The sequence below is a fragment of the Eublepharis macularius genome, chromosome 6 (assembly GCF_028583425.1).
Source record: "Eublepharis macularius isolate TG4126 chromosome 6, MPM_Emac_v1.0, whole genome shotgun sequence".
Taxonomy (NCBI): Eukaryota; Metazoa; Chordata; class Lepidosauria; order Squamata; family Eublepharidae; genus Eublepharis; species Eublepharis macularius.
Genome location: NC_072795.1, coordinates 141,498,845 through 141,519,600, shown reverse-complemented (window position 1 = coordinate 141,519,600; position 20,756 = coordinate 141,498,845). Strand labels below are relative to the sequence as shown.

Here is a 20,756-nt window from a genome sequence, read left to right as displayed (position 1 = left end):
CCACCTTCTTGGTTTATTAGCAAATTCAAAATTTCTCTTCTTAGCATAATTCCATTTTTTCTCTAGATTCCTTGTAAATATTGATAGCTGTTGTTGCAAGCATTTTATCTCTTGTAAGACCTTGACATTCCCTAGCACACTTTTAATCCTTCCCCCTTTTTTAATTTCTTGTAAAATACCTTGTATTTTTTCCTGCTTTTTTCCCACTCAGTTCCAAATTATGACGTATAAAGTGACCTCTAATAATTGCTTTACTTGTGTCCCAAAGCATTCTCAAATCTGTATCCTTGTTCAACTTTAATTCCAAAAAAACTATTTCAGCCTCTTTTTTTTACAATCCTCTACAATTACCTCTTTATGTAGTAAAGATTCATTTAATTGCCACCGAAATGTATTAGATTTAGTTCTATAACTTGTGTTTACAGGATTGTGGTCTGAAAAAGACTTTGACTATATCTCCACTTTAGCAATTGAGGTCACCAAGTTTTTCAATGCCCGGACCACATCTAGACAAAGGTTTATGTCTCTCAGAGTAGAGTGTATATTCTCCCGAGTCCCCATTTTTTTGTCTCCAAACCTCCACCAAACCCATATAATCAATCATGTCAAAGCAAACATTGGTAATTTACCTTGAGTATTTTTAATGTTTTTCTCAGAGAATCTGAGGTGTGGAGAATCTACACCATTCCAATCACCCATCAAACAACAGTTTTCATAGGACAGATCTGCCAATTTTTCCCAAAGATATTTATAGAACTTCCCCTTCATTTGATGCATAAATTCCCACCACCAGAATTTTGCTCCCATTTAGTGTTATCTCCACCCCCACAAATCTACAATGATTGTCAGATATTACAAGTTTTGGTTCAATGCTGGGTTTAGATATAATACCCCCCTTTTTTTCTTTTTGTTATCCAAAGAGACAGATTCCCCGCCCCCAATTTTATAATCCAAATACTTGATATCCTTTTTTCTGATATGAGTTTCTTGTACCAGATATTCTTGAGATCGTGTTACTTATGGTTACCGTCAGTCACATGATGCCAAACTTGTATAAGAGAGTGGAGGGAATTTGGGTATTTATTTATTTATTTGATTTATATACTACTTCCCTTCAATTAAGAGCTCGAAGCTCGAACTTCCCTTCAATTAAGATCTCGAAGCGTTTCACAACAATTAACTCAGTTAAAAGCAATACAGATAGTGCTAGCCAGTGCAAGTGATAGCCAGTACCTTGAATTGAGCCCAGCAACTGATAGGTAGCCAATGGAATGACTGCAGATTGGGAGTAATATTCATATTCCTCCTAACTCCCAATAATAACTGAGATGCACCAAAAGGAGTCTCCAAGTTAATTATAATAGTCAAGTCTTGAAGTTACCATGGCATGGATCCAGGTGGTCAGATTGGCTGTGCTGAGGTAGGGGGCCATCTTCCAGGCGGAAATGAGTTTGTGGAAAGAATTTTTTGCAGCTGCCTTAACTTGCTTTTCTAGCAGTAGCACTGGATCCAGTCTAATCTGCAGACTCTTAACTGAGCCTGAAAGAGTTAGATGAACTCAGTTGAAAGTGAGGAGTATGATGTCCTTCAAGATCTTTGTGTTTAGAAGAGGATCGTATCTGTACTGTCTTATAGCCGGTTCAGTGGTAAGATCCAGCACTCAAGAGGGGATGGGGACGGAATGTTCAGTTACAGGAGTAAGGTGGGGGAGGTGAGGGGATGAAGGGAATGGATTTATCCATCATGTTTGGTTTTTTAATTAAGAAAATACCGTTATTCGTCTGAAAGAGCTTTCCCTCCCCCTCTTCTCCCTGCTTTGTTTTCTTCTTTCTGCCATCTTGTCTAGTCTTGGGATTTATTTTTTCAAAATGCTGCTGCTAGTGCTGTTCCCAAGCAAGCCTTTCAGACTCCGTTACCAGACCTTTCGGGTGGTAAAAGATCGCTTATCCAAAGTCACGGGCTGACAAAGTCTCCAGGTAAAGCTGAAAAACTGGTTGAAGACCACTTGGCTGTGCAGTCGTTGATCAGAGCATATCAGGTAAGTGCACTGCAGTAAATTACTGTCGTTTCCCCTGTGTTATTAGGACATTTTGTGAATAGAAAATACATCATAGAAAACATTTTTGGAAGATTTTTGGATAATACTTTAATATATTGGTGCAGTTAAAGAAATCAAGATGGTGAATGACTAGCCAAAATGCTGTAAGTGGAATTATGTGGCTTATCGGGTAGTTTTGAAAGCCATTGATTCTAAGAATGATATAGGAAAGCATTTCTCGTCTTGTTGGGTTTGCCATATCTTAGTTTTTAATTAATTATTTGTTCATTGCATTATTTCAGGATTTGATAAAGGCATTAAAAGTAAAAAAAAGATTTGATAAAGGCAATTTCTTTAAATTTTACTCATGTAAAAGTAAATAGTAACCACACATTTTAAAACTCCAAATATCAAGTTGGTGGTGAATTTCTTTTATTGTGTAACAAGATATAAAACCACAGCAGTTGTTACATGTAAAGTAACACTTCAAATCTACATTATTTTTATACCAATTTCTCATGGTTTCCTTCAAAAAGCTCTTCCTTAGTCCCTCCCCTGCACAGTTCTTAGTTTCTCTGTGATGTAGACGTGTCTATTGTCTGCTACACATTTGCAGCGGTTTCCGCCAAGCCTGCTTGAGTCCCCAGGGGGCTGCCAGTCAGCTGTTGGTGTCAAAAGGCAAAGTTCCAAAGGACTGGCAAGTGAAGCCCCACTGCCAAGGTAGAAAGCCACCACCAGCCGCTCTTAACTAAACCTTCGGCTGTGGAACCGAGAGGCAAGTTCCCAGGTTTTAAACAGGAAGTCAGCCCTGCGAGGCAGGCTCTCGTAGGCTGAGTGCAAAAACAAACTAACTGGGTTGCATGTGGCAAAATGGCTAAAGAACTGGATTTGGATTGGAGCCACAACTCTCAATAACTCCACACCAAATTAAGAAAAGGAATTTGTTAAACAAAACTGCAAAGGCAAGCAAAATAAACCTTGAAGTATGTGGAGAAGCACAAAACAAGAGACTATTTAAGCTAGGCTATATTCTCCAGAAGTCCCTGAACATGTCCAGATGTTACCTTCAGCAAGTTTCAGTGTCCAAAAGGGAGCTTTAGCTCTTAAGTCCAGAGGTCCCGAAGACCACAAAGATTGCTAGTACAGGAATCCACCGATGATGTAACTCTTCACCCAGGCTGGAGAGGAGGAGCAGGGAAAGACTTCTGTCAGCGAGAGAGAGAGAGAGAGAGAGAGAGAGAGAGAGCCAAGAGCAGTCTCCTCAGGGAGCATCTGGGCTCAGGTGACGTAACCTCCCAGTGCTCCCAATTTTGTGTCCTGGGGGAACTCTTACGGGATGAAGGGCCAGGATGATGAAGGAATGACAAGACGAGCATGCCCAGTTCAGACCTCACAACCGTATCTGATCTTCTCATTGGAGGACAACTGATAAGGGGCCTCAATGGACTCCGGAAAGATTTGATACCTTTTCCAGTTCTTTCATCCTGCATTCTACAAATATCTTTAACTAGTAACAAAGCCTGTTGTGGGAAAAAATACAATGAGCTCTAGAAAGGAGAGGGTGGGCAGATGGGCATTGTCTCTTGCTCCGTGCCTGATTCTGGCCCAGTGAAGGGAGGCAAGAATTGTCACCTGCTACACTCCTGATCCTGGGTGGGAGAAGAGGGGCAGGCATTGCCTCCTGCTCCGTGCCTGATCCCAGTTGGGTGAAAGCGGAGAGTGGACATTGCCTCCTGCTCTGCTCCTGATCCTGGCCGGGTGAAGAGGGATTGGACATTGACTCCTGCTCTGCGCTTGATTCCATCTGGGTGAAGGTGGGTGGGCATTGCTGCCTGCTCCACTCCTGATTCCTAAAATATAACAACAGAGAGGATCCCTTACAGAGAAGATCAATTATATAAGCAGTGTGAAACGCATGTGAAGGACAAAAAAATTAATTAACAATTATATAGGAAGTGAAAACAAATTTCATTCAAAATTCAAAGGAGAGCAAAGTTAAATACCATACAATCACCAACCTGTAAATACATGTAAAGAATCCAGTAAAGCAAACGTATCACAAATAATGAATTAAATCTGTCGTGCTTTCACAGAATCACAGAGTTGGAAGGGGCCATACAGACCTTCTAGTCCAACCCCCTGCCCAATGCAGGATGAGCCTAAAGCATCTCTGACAAATATTCATCCAGCCTCTTCTTGAAAACTGCCAGTGAAGGGGAGCTCCCTAGGCAGCTGATTCCACCTTTGAACTACTCTGACTGTGAAAAAGTTTTTCCTAATATCCAGCCAGTACCTTTCTGCATGTAATTTAAGCCCATTTTTTCGAGTCCTATCCTCTGCTACCAACTGGAACAGCTCCTTGTCCTTGATGGAATGTCCTGATAGACTGAAGTGTTCTCCCACTGGTTTCTGGATGTTGCCATTTTTAATGTCAGATTTGTGTCCATTTATTCTTTTGCACAGGGGTTGGCTGGTTTGTACAATGTACAGAGCAGATGGACATTGTTGGCACATAGAATCACAGAGTTAGAAGGGGCCATACAGACCATCTAGTCCAACCCCCTGCCCAGTGCAGGATCAGCCTAAAGCATCTCTGACAAATATTCACCCAGCCTGTTCTTGAAAACTGCCAGTGAGGGGGAGCTCACCACCTCCCTAGGCAGCTGATTCCACTTTTGAACTACTCTGACTGTGAAAAAGTTTTTCCTAATATCCAGCTGGTACCTTTGTGCATGTAATTTAAGCCCATTGCTTCGGGTCCTACCCTCTGCTGCCAACTGGAACAGCTCCTTGCCCTCCTCCAAATGACAGCCTTTCAAATATAATATAATAATATGTTTATTGCTTTTCCGGCCGAAGCCATAAGCCATACAAACACCAACAAAATATGAACTGTACACTTGAACATACCCAATTCACACAGACATAACTCGTCATTATCACTTTAAACTATCTAAGCTCATGAAGATTTTGTTTCTTTATCACCGTGGCTAAAAAGGAAGCCACTATAGCAGAGGTTTGATTGTCAGGAAAGTTATCAGCCAATAACACTGAGATTGCCCAAGGAAGGAAGGGAAGCGAATATCAAATATTTAAAGATAGCAATCATGTCCCCCCTCAACCTCCTCTTCTCCAAACTAAACATTCCCAAGGCCCTCAGCCTTTCCTCGTAGGGCTCAGTCCCCAGGCCCCTGATCATCCTCGTCGCTCTCCTCTGCATCCTCTCAATTTTGTCCACATCCTTTTTGAAGTGTGGCCTCCAGAACTGCACACAATACTCCAGGTGTGGCCTGACCAAGGCAGTATAGAGAGGGATTATGACCTCCTGCGATTTCGATGCAATGACCGTTTTGATACAACCCAAGACTGAGTTTGCCTTTTTTGCCACCGCATCACACTGACTGCTCATATTTAGTTTACAGTCCACTCTTACTCCAAGATCTCTTTCGCATACACTACTTCCCAGAAGTGTATCCCCCATCCTGGATTTGTGCTTCACATTTTTGTGGCCCAAATGTAATACTGTGCACTTACCTCTGTTGAATTACATCCTGTTCACAACCGCCCACTTCTCCAGAGTATTCAGATCTTGTTGAATATAAACGCTATCTTCTTGAGTGTTTGCCACTCCTCCCAATCATCAGCAAATTTAATGATCTGCCCTTCCACTCCTTCATCCAGATCACTGATAAAAATATTGAAAAGTACCAGGCCCAAAACCAAGCCCTGTGGCACCCCCCTGGACACCTCCCTCCAATCTGATGAAACACCATTGACCACCACTCTTTGGATGCGGTCCTCTAACCAGTTCCCTATCCATCTAACCATCCTATAGTCCAGTCCTCAATCTTCCAGTTTACCCATTAGAATGTGATGGGGAACCTTATCAAAAGTTTTACTGAAATCCAGGTAAATTGCGTCGACAGAGTTCCTATGATCCAGTAAGCTCATCACTCAATCAAAGAAGGAAACCAGGTTGGTCTGACAAGATCTGTTGGGAACAAAAGCATGTTGACTTCCCCAGATCACTAAGTGGTCCTTCAGATGCTTACACATTGATCCCTTTAACATTTGCTCTAATATCTTCCCAGCAACAGAAGTCAGACTGACCAGCCTGTAGTTTCCCGGGTCATCCTTCTTCCCTTTCTTAAAGATTGGAATAACATTCACTCTTCTCCAATCTTGTGGCACATTCCCAGTCCTCCAGGAGGCCTTGAAGATGATGGACAGAGGCTCTGCTAGTTCTCTAGAAAGTTCTTTGAGCTCTCTTGGGTGCACACCATCCGGCCCAGGGGATTTGTATTCATCCAGTGCAGCCAGGTGCCTCTCCACAACCTCTCTGTCAATGTCAACTATCCCACCTAGGTGTCCTTTTGTGTCTACTACCATCTCTAGATGGGTTCAAGTTCTTCAGGGAGAAAACAGAGGCAAAACATTCATTAAGCCTGTCTGCTTTTTCTCTGTCCTCCATCAATGACCATTTCCACTTGTCTTCTCCCCATCCCCAAAAATAGCGCAAAACGTACGGAACGACGCGCCTTCATGGCGCGATTTCCCAACATGACTTTGCTTTGTGGCGCGATGACGTCAGAAAACATGCCACAAAACAAAGTCATGATGGAAAATCGCACCATGAAGGCACGTCGTTCCGTAAGTTTTGCGCTATTTTCCGGGAGGGGGAGACATGAGGAAACGGCCAGAGTTTTTTCTTCCACTCCCAACAGCGGTCCAATTGCCTCTTTTACCTTGTGTGTGCTTCTCACATATCTGTAGAAGTTTTTCTTATTGTAGCGAGCTCCCCTGGCCAGACCCAGCTCATACTGAGCTTTGGCCTCTCTGATGGCTGATCTGCAGTACCCAGTAACCCTCGTATATTCCTTTTTAGAAGTCTGTCCTTCTCTCCATTTCCTGAACATTTCCTTTTTCTCCCTTAGCTTATTCTGGAGCTCTCTGTTCATCCACGTCGGTTTCTTGGAGCCCTTACCACGTTCCCATCTTGCTGGAATAGTGAAGGCTTGAGCTTGCAAAAGCTCCTGTTTGAGAAGGGCCCACCCTTCACTCGCTCCTTTCCCTTCCAGCACACTCCCCCACGGAATGACTCTCATCAAGCCTCTGAGTTCATTGAAGTCGGCCCTATGAAAATCTAACCTATGACTCTGGCAATGAACTTCCTTGCCCCCCACCCACAGCAACTGGAATTCAAGGAGGACATGGTCGCTTCCCCCTAAGGTCCCCACCACCTTCACCCCATCTACCAATTCTTCCCTGTTGGCTAATATTAAGTCTAGTATGGCCGAGCCACTTATAACTTCCTCCACCATTTGAAAAAGGAAGTTATCGGCCAGGCGGGTCAGGAAGTTGCTTTCTATAAATTGGCTTTATTCTTTAGTTTAGTATTGATTTTGTGTAATGCCTCTTCAAGACCTGGGTTGCATGTGTATTGGCCAGCGTCTTTAACTGTCAGCGTTGTGGGTTACAAACTGCAGAGCCGCTGCCCATTGACTGTTAAGTGTTGCTGCTGATTCTTTGATTGTTTCCTTATGGCTATGTAAATTGCACTTTAAAACGCTAGGTAAGCTTTTAATAACTCTTCAGTGGAATTAGAGTATTTTTGTAGTTTTTACTAAGTATTTATTGTATTTATTCATAATATTTATTACATCATAATGCAGGTGAAATGTACATCCGCCCCAAAGAGGTTTTCTACAAAACATCAGATACCTCTGCCGGCCCTGATTGTCCTGACTTCTTTTACACCACCTGGAAAAGACAGACAATATTTTCTTGATTGAATGGACTTATTCATTGACTGGAGTCTTCTTACCTTGATGGTTTACTGTGCCTGTTAAACTACATTACCATAAGAACTGTGAACTTGTCATTTTGATCCTAGCGGCTTTTATTTGTGATATGTTTTCTTTACTGGATTCTTTACATGTATTTACTGGTTGGTGAATGTATGGTGTTTAACTTTCCACTCCTGATCCCAGCTGGTTGAAGGTGGTGGGCAGGCATTGCCACCTGCTCCTCTCCTGATCCCAACTGGGTGAAGATATGGGGTGGGCATCACCCCCTGCTCTACATCTGATCCCAGCTGAATGAAGGGGGTGGGCAGGCACTGCCACCTGCTCCAATCCTGATCCCAGCTGGGTGAAAGCAGGGGGCAGCCATCACACCCTGCTCCACTTCTGATCCAAGCTCGGTGAGAGTGGCCATTGCCACCTGCTCCACTCCTCATCCAAGCTTGGTGAGAGTGGCAGGCGGACATTGCCACCTGCTCCACTCATGATCCCAGCTTGATGAAGGCAGGGGCAGGCATTAGCTCCTGCACAGCGCCTGATCCCGGCTGGGTAAAGGGGGGTGGGCATTGTCGCTTGCTCTGCACCTGATTCAAAGCAACAACGGGAGACCACCCGGATAACAGAACAGGAGAAAAACAATTCCGGGAGTAATACAATCAAAAGGCAATTGTATACTTATTTCACAAATTTATCAATGTGCAAAGTGCAAAAGTGCATAAATCAATGTTATAATTACAATAAATAATGCAATAAATATACAATAAATAGTTACAAAATCCGACAGTCCATATGTGCAGTCATTTTTTACTTGGCAAATTCCACAGTGAAATGTCCAACATTAGAGAACGAAGTTTTAGGAGTACCAACAGTCCATGCAAGCACTGGTGTTAACAGTGGGCATATAGCTACTGTTAACACCAGTGCTTGCATGGACTGTTGGTACTCCTAAAACTCCGTTCTCTAATGTTGGACATTTCACTGTGGAATTTGCCAAGTAAAAATGACTGCACATATGGACTGTCGGATTTTGTAACTATTGTATATTTATTGCATTATTTATTGTAATTATAACATTGATTTATGCACTTTTGCACTTTGCACATTGATAAATTTGTGAAATAAGTATACAATTGCCTTTTGATTGTATTACTCCCGGAATTGTTTTTCTCCTGCACCTGATTCAGGCAGGTTGAAGGCGGAAGGCGGGCATTGCCCCCTGCTCTGCTCCTGATCCCAGCTGGGTGAATGCGGGAGGTGATAATTGCCACCTGCTCCGCTCTTGATCCCAGCTGGGTGAAGACAGCCAACAGGCATTGCTCCTGATACCAGCAGGGTGAAGGTGGGGGCAGGCATTGCAACCTGCTCTGCTTTGAATCCCAGCTGATAGAAGGCGGGGGGCAGGCATTGCCGTTGGCTCCGTGCCTGATCCCGGCCTGGTCTTCCTGCCACAACGCACTTTCTGGAGGGCCAGGCTGCCTCATCTGGACTTCCCTTCATGGTAGCGCCCTCTGTTGGTGCACCAGGTGGGAAGTGAGTTGTCAGAAACACGGTTTGCGTTTTATATAGTAGGATGAAGAGAGAGACTGAGGGAGGATTTTTACGCCTTTCTTTGGTTGTTCCTTGGAAAATAGAATGCATTGAGCATGTACTTGCTCAAATTTTACTATATATTGAAGAGCAGGTATGTGAAAAGATTCCCACTGCTGTTCTGAAATATAGAAAGAGGTAGTTCCTTAAATATAATACATAACTCTATTTGCTAACAGTCCTGGACTATAGAACCTAGAAAGATAGAATCCCTGCTTAATATTGTATAGGTTGACAAGACAATAATTTAAACTTTATAAGTCTATGCAAGGCAAGACTTATCATAGTTCACATGATGGTACTTCCTATTTTTAGTTTATAAGGCATTACAAAGCCCAGCTTGACCCCCTTAAGATTAATGTCACTTCTTTTGAAGATTCCTTGAGTGATCTCTGCCTGTTGGGTGCACAAACATTGGTGAGCTCTCCCCCTTGACTTAGTTTCTTATCATAACGTTTTCTTTGCCTTTCCTACCACCCTTCTTACCCACTTCAACCTGTTTAGATCCGTGGACATCATGTGGCTCAGTTGGACCCCTTAGGAATCTTGGATGCAGATTTGGATTCATTCATTCCATCGGATTTAATCACTACCATTGATAAACTGGGTGAGATTTTTCAAATCCTTTGTTATAAATTAATAGCCACAATTAGGGGAATGTCATGACTAAATGTAACAGACAGCTAGGTGAGCATTGCAAAACTGAATATTCTGCCTTGCTTGTAATGTGCCAGGTAACTCTTCTTTAATTAGTTCATCCTTTAACTCTGTGTATTAATTTATGACAAATTGTTTGAAATTTGTCTATACGTGTGCGCGTGTATGTACAAATAACTCGTACACTTGGTTGAAGGAATACAAGCAGGGACCCTTTTATTCTTATAAAAACAATTTAGCCTAATACAGAGAAAATTTTAAAAGGGTTTATTGTGTGGATTTGACACTTCTTTTAAAAGATATTTTTGATATGCTGTGAAACAATCTGACAGTTGCTGAGTCCAAAATGCTAACAGAGTAATAAGAAAACAGGTCAAGAAGATACTTTGAAATATAGGGGGAAAGGGCTGAAAAGATGAAGAGTAGTTATATATTTGTGTATCTTGTGTCAGTATTTGATCACATAGCTTGCATTTTCCTGATCCACCTTGAAAAACATGTCCTCAGGTTTTTTGATATCTCCCGGTATGTATTGTGTGTGTTTACATTTGGGTTCAAACAATATAATAAAACATTTTCCTCCTTTTGTCTTGAAATTAATAGGCATTTCTTTTACCTTACAGATGAAGAATTGTCTGTGTGGCTGTAGGATAAATATTCTGCTTTTTTTTCTTTCTGCCATGTTGATCTCAATTGATATTCCACAGGATTTTATGGTCTGTTCGAACCTGACCTGGACAAAGTGTTCCAGTTGCCTACAACCACTTTTATAGGAGGAAATGAGTCTATGCTTTCTTTACGAGAGATCATCAGGAGACTGGAGGTCAGTGTAGAGGTCTGTTTGATAGAATACCCTTCTCCTGAGCTGGGTTCAAAGATTCCATTTTCCAGTCTTCAGGCTCCTGAGATCCACAAAATTCAAGTGTTCATCATCGGTCTTCCAGTGCAGTCCCACATGGGACTGTGCATGCTCAGGCCTGCCGACTCAGAGATTTTTCTAGCTGATAATCCAACTCAGAACTGAGCACATCTAGAGTCCTCGCATCCAATAAATCGCTCCCAGATCTAAGCCAATTGGGCTCCAGGACTCCCCGAATCTAAGCTTCCCGAAGCAATACTAATCGCTTCGGGACAAAATGCCCCTTTCCGTGCTGCTGCGCAGTGGCAGGGAAAGGGGCATTTAAACTGCGGATCAGCTGCTTGGTGGGAAAATTCCCACCAAGCAGCTGATCTGTGCTGACAGCTGCAGTGAAAGGGCCCTTCCACGCTCCACCTGGGTTGCGGAGGGAGCCTTTTCGCCAGCATTTGCATTTCAAGCGGCAGCGAAAGCGCCCTTCTGCGGTCCACCTGGGTCACGGGGGGGGGGGTGTTCTCCCCACGACCCAGATGTAGTTTAAAGGGCCGTTTCGCCCTTCTGTTTCCATCTGGGTCATGGGGGTGCTTTTCGCCGCAGGGGTGCTTTTTGCCATTTCACCGCCATTTGCATTTCAAGCAGCAGCGAACATGCCCTTCCATGCTCCACCTGGGTTGTGGGGGGGGGGGGGGGTCCAAAGTGGGAAACCCAATTTTTTTTTTGCACACCGCTAGTGTCCAATATCCTTTGTTTTATAGCTTGTTTTGTCTGATCAAAACCCATGGTTATAATTATGGAAGGTGAAAAGCCGAGGCTCACCAGTTTGCAAAGGACTGTCTCAAGCCATTCAGACTGATGTTCATCCAGAAGGAGCAGTGGGGTCAAGCCTTGCCCAAAATAGCTGGTCTTAAGCCAGTCATTTCAAGAGGCAAGGCACACCTGAGCTTCCATTCTGACAGGGCGAGTCTCCAGATGTAGCAACGCATTTGGGACGCAATTGGGGACTTGCAAAGCCGCTCTTAGGAACTTTGATTGGACAAGCTCAAGGGGGACAAAAGAAGATGATTTTGCCCCTATCATGGTTCCATATAGGAGTGGGGCCAAAGTTTTGGCTTTAAAGAGTTTTAGGGCAGCAGGGATCTCTCAGTGCTGAGAGATCTCTGTCTTTCGGTGCTACACCTCTGAAGATGCCAGTCACAACTGCTGCTGAAACATCAGGAACTACAATGCCATTCTTAGACACTCTCTGCACCTTGGCCTCAATACATAGTATCTACACAAGGCCATACAACTGTGTTACTGCTCTGTTTCATGCCCCTCTCTAAGGTTGTTTTGTTCTAGGCTTTTAGACTCTCTTTGTGGGGCTGAGCTAGTCCTGTTTCTGAATGCAAAAACATCTGTTATTTTCTTAGTTAAATCTGGCAACAGTTCACCCATATTTCTAGCTTTATCTGTGACAATGCAGTTCCATAGCTCGCTTCTGGTTAGTGTATGAGTAATATTATATCTACTAGGAGATAATTGTTCCTTGGAATGCTAACGTATAAGCATGATTTAATAAATTTCCTCTGATTTATGATCTATTTTAGCTGCTGTTCCTTTCTTATACTTTAATTTTGTCTTTTATGCTATCCAGAATACCTATTGTCAACACATTGGGCTGGAATTTATGTTTATAAATGATGTGGAGCAATGTGATTGGATTCGGCAGAAATTTGAGACTCCAGGTGTCATGAAATTCACCAGTGATGAAAAACGGACATTGTTGGCTAGATTGGTGCGGTCAACAAGGTATTTGGGGGGGGAAGCGGTGGTCAGCATTTCTTATGAAATTTGCCTAGCAGAACAGTTCTCAAACACTGTCATATCAAACCTCCCTAAATAAATGAAAGAAATTGCTGTAGCTGTTTTCCAGCTTTAGTGATTTTGTCCAAGATTTATGAGCAAATTGACCAAACAGGAAATAAAGGAGCATTTCCAGCCACTAGAGGTGGGCAATTGGATATTAGCTAATTAATACTCAAACAGAAGATGTGCATTAATTAATATTGTTGTTTATAAGTAATCCCAAAAGAGAAATCAGTAACACAGGAAGAAACTATAGCATCCCAGGGGATGCTGTGCCACTCAGTAAAAATGGAAGTTGGTCGAAGTACATGTAATCCGTTGATTCACCCTTAGGGAACAGACCAGATAGAGAGGTTGGACGGTGGCTTCGTAACCTGTGCCTTCACCTGGTCTTACTCCCATCATCCTTCCACATTCTCTGTAAACACATTGCCTGCTTGATGGGCCTTTCAATACATTGTCTGTGCTCACTCTGCAGTGCCGCCGGCTTTCTTGCTTAGTCAGATGGAAGGCTCTGCGCCTGCTCTGCCATGCCTGCTTTTAGGGGGAGCTGCCTTGCAAATATGTTCATTTATTATTAAAATACTCATTTCCCACCTTAATTGGGGCTCAAGGTGACCTACAAATCACAATTAACAACATTTCAGTTTCAGGATCTCCACCTGTGTATATGAGGATTGTCCTGGCTAGAGAACTCTTTCAATGAGCCCGCTTGTGGGGAGGGCGGGATATAAATATAATAAATAATGATAAAATTATAATGATCAGACAGATGTTTCAATCAAAAAGGGTTTTTTATTGAAAATAATAAAGATCAACAACACACAAAACAAACACACACCACACACGCTCAGTGCTAACTAGAAAGCAGTGGTGAAAATTGGATAGAATTTGAGGGATTGGGTGATAGTTACCATCTAGAAGAGGGCATCCAGGAGAGAGAGCGTTGAGCAACCAGCACGTCAAGGTGGAAGAGCTCAGAGGGAGGTCCAAGGGTGGATGTTGAATCTGAAAGCATGCACATAACTATGGTGGAGGGGTAGTTCAGTTATACTGTGGAACGTGCCCTGGAGTAAGATTGCATCTTCTGCCCCAAAACAATGACTTAATGATTAATCCCAGGGTGAGACAATGAACTGGGAAGGTTTGAGAAAGTCTTCCCGGGAGAAACTAAAGTTATCAGCGATGATTGACGACCCACAATGTATGGGTGGGTAAGGCTATCAGAGCCTTGAGTGACCTGAGAATAGGAAATAGATCCAGAGGAGTTAGCCGTGTTAGTCTGTAGTGGCAAAATAGAAAAGAGTCCAGTAGCACCTTTAAGACTAACCAACTTTACTGTAGCATAAGCTTTCGAGAATCACAGTTCTCTTCATCAGATGCATGGAGGGTAAGAAGAAACTGGTCAGATATAGAGGAGGAGAGGGGAGGGGGGAATTTTGAAGATAGTGTAGTTGACTGAGATAGTGTAGTTGTAGATAGCCAGAGATAGTGTAGTTGACGCCATTGGGTCCTGTACCCAGAAAATACAATTACAGGACCCAATGGCATCAACTACACTATCTCTGGCTCTTACAGCTGCTCATCCTCCAACATGATATATGCTCCAGCATGATATACGCTCATTAAATTTGCTGTTGATACCAAATTGGGAGCGGTAGCAAACACCCAAGAAGATAGAATTAAAATGCAACAAGACCTGACTACTCTGGAGAAGTGGGCAGCTGTGAATAGGATGCAATTCAACAAAGACAAGTGCACAGTATTACATCTGGGCCACAAAAATGGGAAGCACAAATCTGGGATGGGGGATACACTTCTGGGTAGTAGTGTATGCGAAAGAGATCTTGGAATAAGAGTGGACTGTAAACTAAATATGAGCAGTGTGATGCGGTGGCAAAAAAGGCAAACTCAGTCTTGGGTTGTATCAAAACGGTCATTGCATCGAAATCGCAGGAGGTCATAATCCCTCTCTATACTGCCTTGGTCAGGCCACACCTGGAGTATTGTGTGCAGTTCTGGAGGCCTCACTTCAAAAAGGATGTAGACAAAATCAAGAGGGTGCAGAGAAGAGCGACGAGGATGATCAGGGGTCTGGAGACTGAGCCCTACGAAGAAAGGCTGAGGGCCTTGTTTAGTTTGGAGAAGAGGAGATTGAGGGGGGACATGATTGCTCTCTTTAAATATTTGAAAGGCTGTCATTTGGAGGAGGGCAAGGAGCTGTTCCAGTTGGCAGCAGAGGATAGGACTCAAAGCAATGGGCTTAAATTACATGCACAAAGGTACCAGTTGGATATTAGGAAAAAAATTTTCACGGTCAGAGTAGTTCAAAAGTGGAATCAGCTGCCTAGGGAGGTGGTGAGCTCCCCCTCACTGGCAGTTTTCAAGAAGAGGCTGGATGAATATTTGTCACAGATGCTTTAGGCTGATCCTGCACTGGGCAGGGGGTTGGACTAGATGGTCTGTATGGCCCCTTCCAACTCTGTGATTCTATGTGCCAACAATGTCCATCTGAGAGATCTCTGTCTTTTGATGCTACACCTCTGACACTGAGAGATCTCTGTCTTTTGGTGCTACACCTCTGAAGATGCCAGCCACAGCTGCTGGCGAAACATCAGGAACTACAATGCCAAGACCACGGCAATACAGCCCGGAAAACCCACAACAACCATCGTTCTCCAGCCGTGAAAGCCTTCGACAATACAATGTCCATCTGCTCTGTACATTGGACAAACCAGCCAACCTCTGCGCAAAAGAATAAATGGACCCAAATCTGACATAAAAAATGGCAACATCCAGAAACCAGTGGGAGAACACTTCAATCTATCAGGACATTCCATCAAGGACTTAAAGGTCACTGTAGTTCAACAGAAACCTTTCAAAAACAGAATCCAATGGGAAGCTGCTGAATTGGAATTCATATGTAAATTTGACTCAGTCAGGCTTGGATTGAATAGGGACTATGAATGGTTATCTCATTATCAGAAGTAACTGATTCATTATCAGAAGCAAACTGATCCCATTATGAGACGCTGCTGATTGCATCTACTCCCCCTCCCCTCGCCACCTATATATATCTGACCAGTTTCTTCTTACCCTCCATGCATCTGATGAAAAGAACTGTGATTCTCGAAAGTTTATGCTACAGTAAAGTTGGTTAATCTTAAAGGTGCTACTGGACTCTTTCCTATTTTGAGAATAGGAGAGTGGATAAGGGAAGATCAGGAGGGTGTGTTGCAGGAACTCCAGGAAGACTCTGTTGTCTTAGGATCTTTGCACATCTCCGGGGCGAGGGGGCTGAAAGCTGGCCTCACCTGACATTTCACATGCTAACAACATTCCATCTCCCGGCCAGATCTGGCTTCCATATTTCTGCCTGCTTGGACAGTATTTTGTGTTTGTAACACATGCAGAGAAGGAGCTTATGGCATAGCCGTATCCATAAGCCTTCTTAATACAGTGAGGGCAGGTCTGAACACTAACATAGCCCAACCTGCTTTTCAACAGCAAGGTTGGGTTTATGGGCACCTCAAAGGACAACTCTGCTGCGCCCACTACAAGTGGATCCAGTCCCTCTAAAACATCTCCCTTCCTGACCAGCCGCACTGCTGTCTTGCCTGATTATGCCTACAAAACGGAGACATTTTCACTGATCTTTCTGCAGTTTAATAGAGAAGATTCCTTGGGGAAAGGATGCGATCCCTGGGAATTGCTCTTGGCTTATGAATGTAACAATAAAAGTTGGCCTGGAACATTTGGGTAGTCATTTATATTGTTACTAGAACATAACATTTGCCTTCCATAGTGATGTTTGTTTAGAGACACAGCAGTGCATCATTCCATCCAAAGTTTAATTAAAAGAGAAATGAATTTGAGCCCTGTGCTTTTAATAATCAGGCTGACATGACATTTGAATGACAGACTGTTAACAATGTGTCACAAAGATTTTTTTCTCATTTATCTTCCTGATGCAAAATAAGTATATAAATAAATTACAGTGTAAATTCTGCAGTGCTCCTCATGTGAGCTAATTCTAGGAAGGGATGTTTTAAAATAACAGGAAGAAGCCAGACAATGCCCAGTTTGTCTTTGTTGCTCCTGCGATGCACAGAAAATGCCAGCCAGAGGAGATAAACAGAGCTTGCTGCGTGTCTAGCTTGTTCCGTGTAAGAGCCAGAACTTTGGTACCTTGCGAGCTCTGGCTCTGTAAACAAGCCGACATTATCCGGCTTACGGTCAAACTCTTTGCCAGAACTGAAAATAGAAACTGTATCACAGAGAAATCCTTTTCTCCATTCCAAACATGCAAGCTCTGCATGTCTGTGAAGAATTTAGTTTGCATATTCAAAATCTAATTTTGCATATCTGCAAAAATACATGGAGGAAAAGGAGAAACGGGGCAGTAAGAATTGTATGGTTCTGGGACTGGGGCAGGAGTCACTGAGGGTGTGGGGAGGGAGGTTGTGAATTTCCTGCATTGTGCAGGGGGTTGGACTAGATGACCCTGGAGGTCCCTTCCGACTATGGTTCTATTCTATGAATAGGCGAGACATCAGAGACAGTTATGCTTACTTTCAAGGAGCCTTGGAAACTGTGCTGCCCTGAGGGAACGACTTGCTTCTACAGGGCAAGGATTGCCTTGATCCAGGACCTGACACCCGCCTGATTGGATGGTCCTGGCTCTGATACTGGCAGGCATCCTTGTGTTTCACTGTGTGTTTGATGTTGCAGGTTCTGTATGTGCAGCAGAAATCCTGAACCTAATCTAGGATTTTAACTGTTTATACGGACTCTGCTTTCACCAAATGGGGGTAAAACAGGAATATGCAGATTCTCACTGGTGTTGAAAGCAAGGCAGGCGTGGCAAGTGGGCCTGGCGGTGAGATGTGCTCCCCCCCCCTCCTGCTTCCCACTTCTTTTAGGGTGGTCATTTTGTCTATACAGGCCCAAGCCATCCCCTTTGCCAGCTTCCCACGTGCGAATTTCTCATCTGGCTAATAGGGCTTATCTGTAAGACAGATTCCTCTTAAGGCTACGGTGTCTTTCACGTTGCTCCTTAAGGTGACAGTGAATCTAGGTCCCAGCAATAATCAGCAGCACTTGTACTTGATTGCTTGGTATCAGTTTCATGTGCTAGAAATAATACTGGCAAGTGGCCAGTCTTTGTAAAATATATTGCTGTTCTTAAAAAAGTAATGCAATGTGGTTTTAGCTCAACAGGCCCAACAGATCACGATAAGTTTGCATGTGGTTTATTGTTAATATTTATTTCCATATATTTCTATAGCACTTTAACTCATTGCTCAAATCAGTTACAATGAAACAAGCACCTTATATCTACCCTCTCCCCACTCATTCCCAGTATTAGTTCCTGTTGCTGAGAGCCAGACTACGTGACAGCAGCCATGGATCCATCCTGTGGCTGCTGACTCCAGTTTAGAAGCATTTGTAGTTCTTTTAAAATCGCTGCAAGTTTCTGATCCTGAGCACATGTTAAGTGGCAGCTTGAGGACCTGTGGCCACTGTCACTTCTAGTTTGGCAGTGAGTGAATGTTTTAGTCCAGGGGTGGCCAAACATGCTTAATGTAAGAGCCACATAGAATAAACATTAGATGTTTGAGAGCCGCAAGACATGATGCATTGAAGTGACTTCAGATGAAGAGGTGGGTTTGGAGGAGTGTCCTGAAAGTGACATCACAGGAAGGGGTGGGGTTTTGGTGCAGTATGTTGGAAGTGACATCACAAAAATGATGTCACATCCTTGATAGGTTTCACCCCCAAAGTCCCCAGGTATTTTCTGAGTCAGACCTGGCAACCCCAATATTTTTATTTTATTTTATCGTATTTATATTCTGCCCTCCCCGCAAACAGGCTCAGGTATTGAAAATATGAAAGTCATGGAAGGAAAGAAGAAAGGAAAAGGGAGGGAAAGACATGGAAAGAAAGAAGGAAAGGGTGGGAGGGAAAGGCATGGAAAGAGAGAAGGGAAGGGAGGGAAATAAATTAAAATAAAATGTATGGCCACGGCAATACTCAGAGACCTGTGAGAGCCACACAATATATCTAGAAGAGCCACATGTGGCTCCCGAGCCACAGTTTGGCCACCCCTGTTTTAGTCCCTCCAATTCACACCACGATGTTTGCTTTGGCACTGCCACGTTATCTGAAACTTGGGCCTTATACTTCCCTGCTAAGCAGCTGATAGATTAAAAAAGAGCATATGAACAGATTGGTTCCATTTTGTAGTTAAGTGTATTCTGGTTTTAGATTTATGACTGAAATCCTAAGCACAGTTTAGGACACGAGTCCCATTGGGTTTGCTTTTGGAACTTCTGAGAAAGGTGTCTAGGAGCAGGCAATGGAAGTGGAGCCACTTGCTGCTGCTGCTGCCACTGTGGGCCAGTGAGCCTGCTGCTCTGTTCCACCATGAGTGTTCTGCAGCACAATCCTGTGCTGAGTTACCGCCAGAGGGGCACAGTGATAGCCAGAAGCATGAATGGCTTGCAAAGGGGCCTTGGACAGATGCATGGAGGAGAGGGTCCATCAGCGGCTGCCACCCAGGCAGCAATCCTCTGAATACCAGCCCAAGGAGGCAGCCCTGGAGAAGGCCTTTGCCTCTGTGCCCGCTTGCTGGCCCTCCAGGGCAACTGGTTGGCTGCATGAAACAGGACATTGGACTGGATGGGCCACTGGTCTGATCCAGAAGGCTCTCCTTATGTCCTTCTGTTACTCCAGTTTAAGCCTACTAAGATAAATGGGCTTAGACTGGAGTAACTGCCTAGGATGGCACTATCAGGTAAGGCTGCAGAGGAGTTAGCCATGTTAGTCTGTAGTAGCAAAATAGTAGAGTCCAGTAGCACCTTTAAGGCTAACCAACTTTACTGTAGCATAAGCTGAACCACAGTTCTCTTCGTCAGACGCATCTGACAAAGACAGCTGTGGTTCTCGAAAGCTTATGCTACAGTAAAGTTGGTTAGTCTTAAAAGTGCTACTGGACTCTTTCCTATTTTACTGTTAGTTAAGTATCCCAAGAACATGATCCTGAGCAGGTCTATTCAGAATCCTTCTCAAGTTTATTCAGCGGGGCTTACTCCCAGGAAAGTGTTCTTAGGATTGCACTGAGAGTTTGGTATCTTACTGGATTTTTTTGAAAACTGAACTGAACTGTACTGAAAGCCCCTTGGGGGACCAAAGAGCAGAATACAAATAAATGTTAAATTAATTGTATTAATGGGCTTTTTAATGTAAGCATTCCTTGTATACCCCGTGGTAATATAGTTCCAGAAGATTTAATGTAGTAGCTTTTCTCTTTTGTCTTCAGTTTTCTTAAGCTTTATAAATGTTTCTTTCAGCATTTGTTTAAAAAAATGCTTCAATTGTGTTCACTGCTCCTAGGCCACATGCATTAAAAAAGAAATAGCTATGTAGATCTGTCATTAAAGGATAGCTTTATATTTCTCTGATGATTGAATCTCAAGGCATAGATTCCAGTATAGTTGCTCCTGAGAGATAACCAAGCATTGGGTTACTTTGTCAAAGGAACTGTAAGCCACTGCAGTTTCCAAGTTTCCAGTTCTGACCAGCAATGTATATTCCAGTATGGAGCAATTTTCACATGGCAACTGTATTGTAAAGGCAGGCCATGCCACTGTTTCTTACTGTTTTAAAAACAAATTTCCATTAGATGATATTCTTCCAAAAGTTCTTCAACAGATATAATAAGAACGTAAAAACGTGAGAGAAGCCATGTTGGATCAGGCCAATGGCCCATCCAGTCCAACACTCTGTGTCACACAGTGGCCAAAAAACCAGGTGTCATCAGGAGGTTTCCCAGTGGGGAAGGGACACTAGAAGTCCTCCCACTGATTGCTCCCCCAAACACCAAGAATACAGAGCATCACTGCCCTAGACAGAGAGTTCCATCTATACCTTGCGGCTAATAGCCACTGATGGACCTCTGCTCCATATGTTT

The 20,756-nt window shown here is 43.4% G+C and overlaps 1 protein-coding gene across 2 annotated transcripts in view; it reads left to right on the top strand.

Annotated features, from left to right (window-relative positions):
• OGDHL (oxoglutarate dehydrogenase L) overlaps window positions 1–20,756 on the top strand; it is a 153,467-nt gene that overhangs the window by 28,224 nt on the left and 104,487 nt on the right. The window contains exons 2-5 of one of the 2 annotated variants that reach the window (XM_054984041.1): window positions 1,847–2,038; window positions 9,931–10,033; window positions 10,791–10,906; window positions 12,573–12,727. In XM_054984041.1, coding sequence (XP_054840016.1) covers window positions 1,847–2,038; window positions 9,931–10,033; window positions 10,791–10,906; window positions 12,573–12,727 — 566 coding nt within the window. Of the gene's footprint in view, window positions 1–1,846; window positions 2,039–9,930; window positions 10,034–10,790; window positions 10,907–12,572; window positions 12,728–20,756 lie in introns of those variants that run through there. The other variant, XM_054984042.1, reaches the window with a different exon arrangement.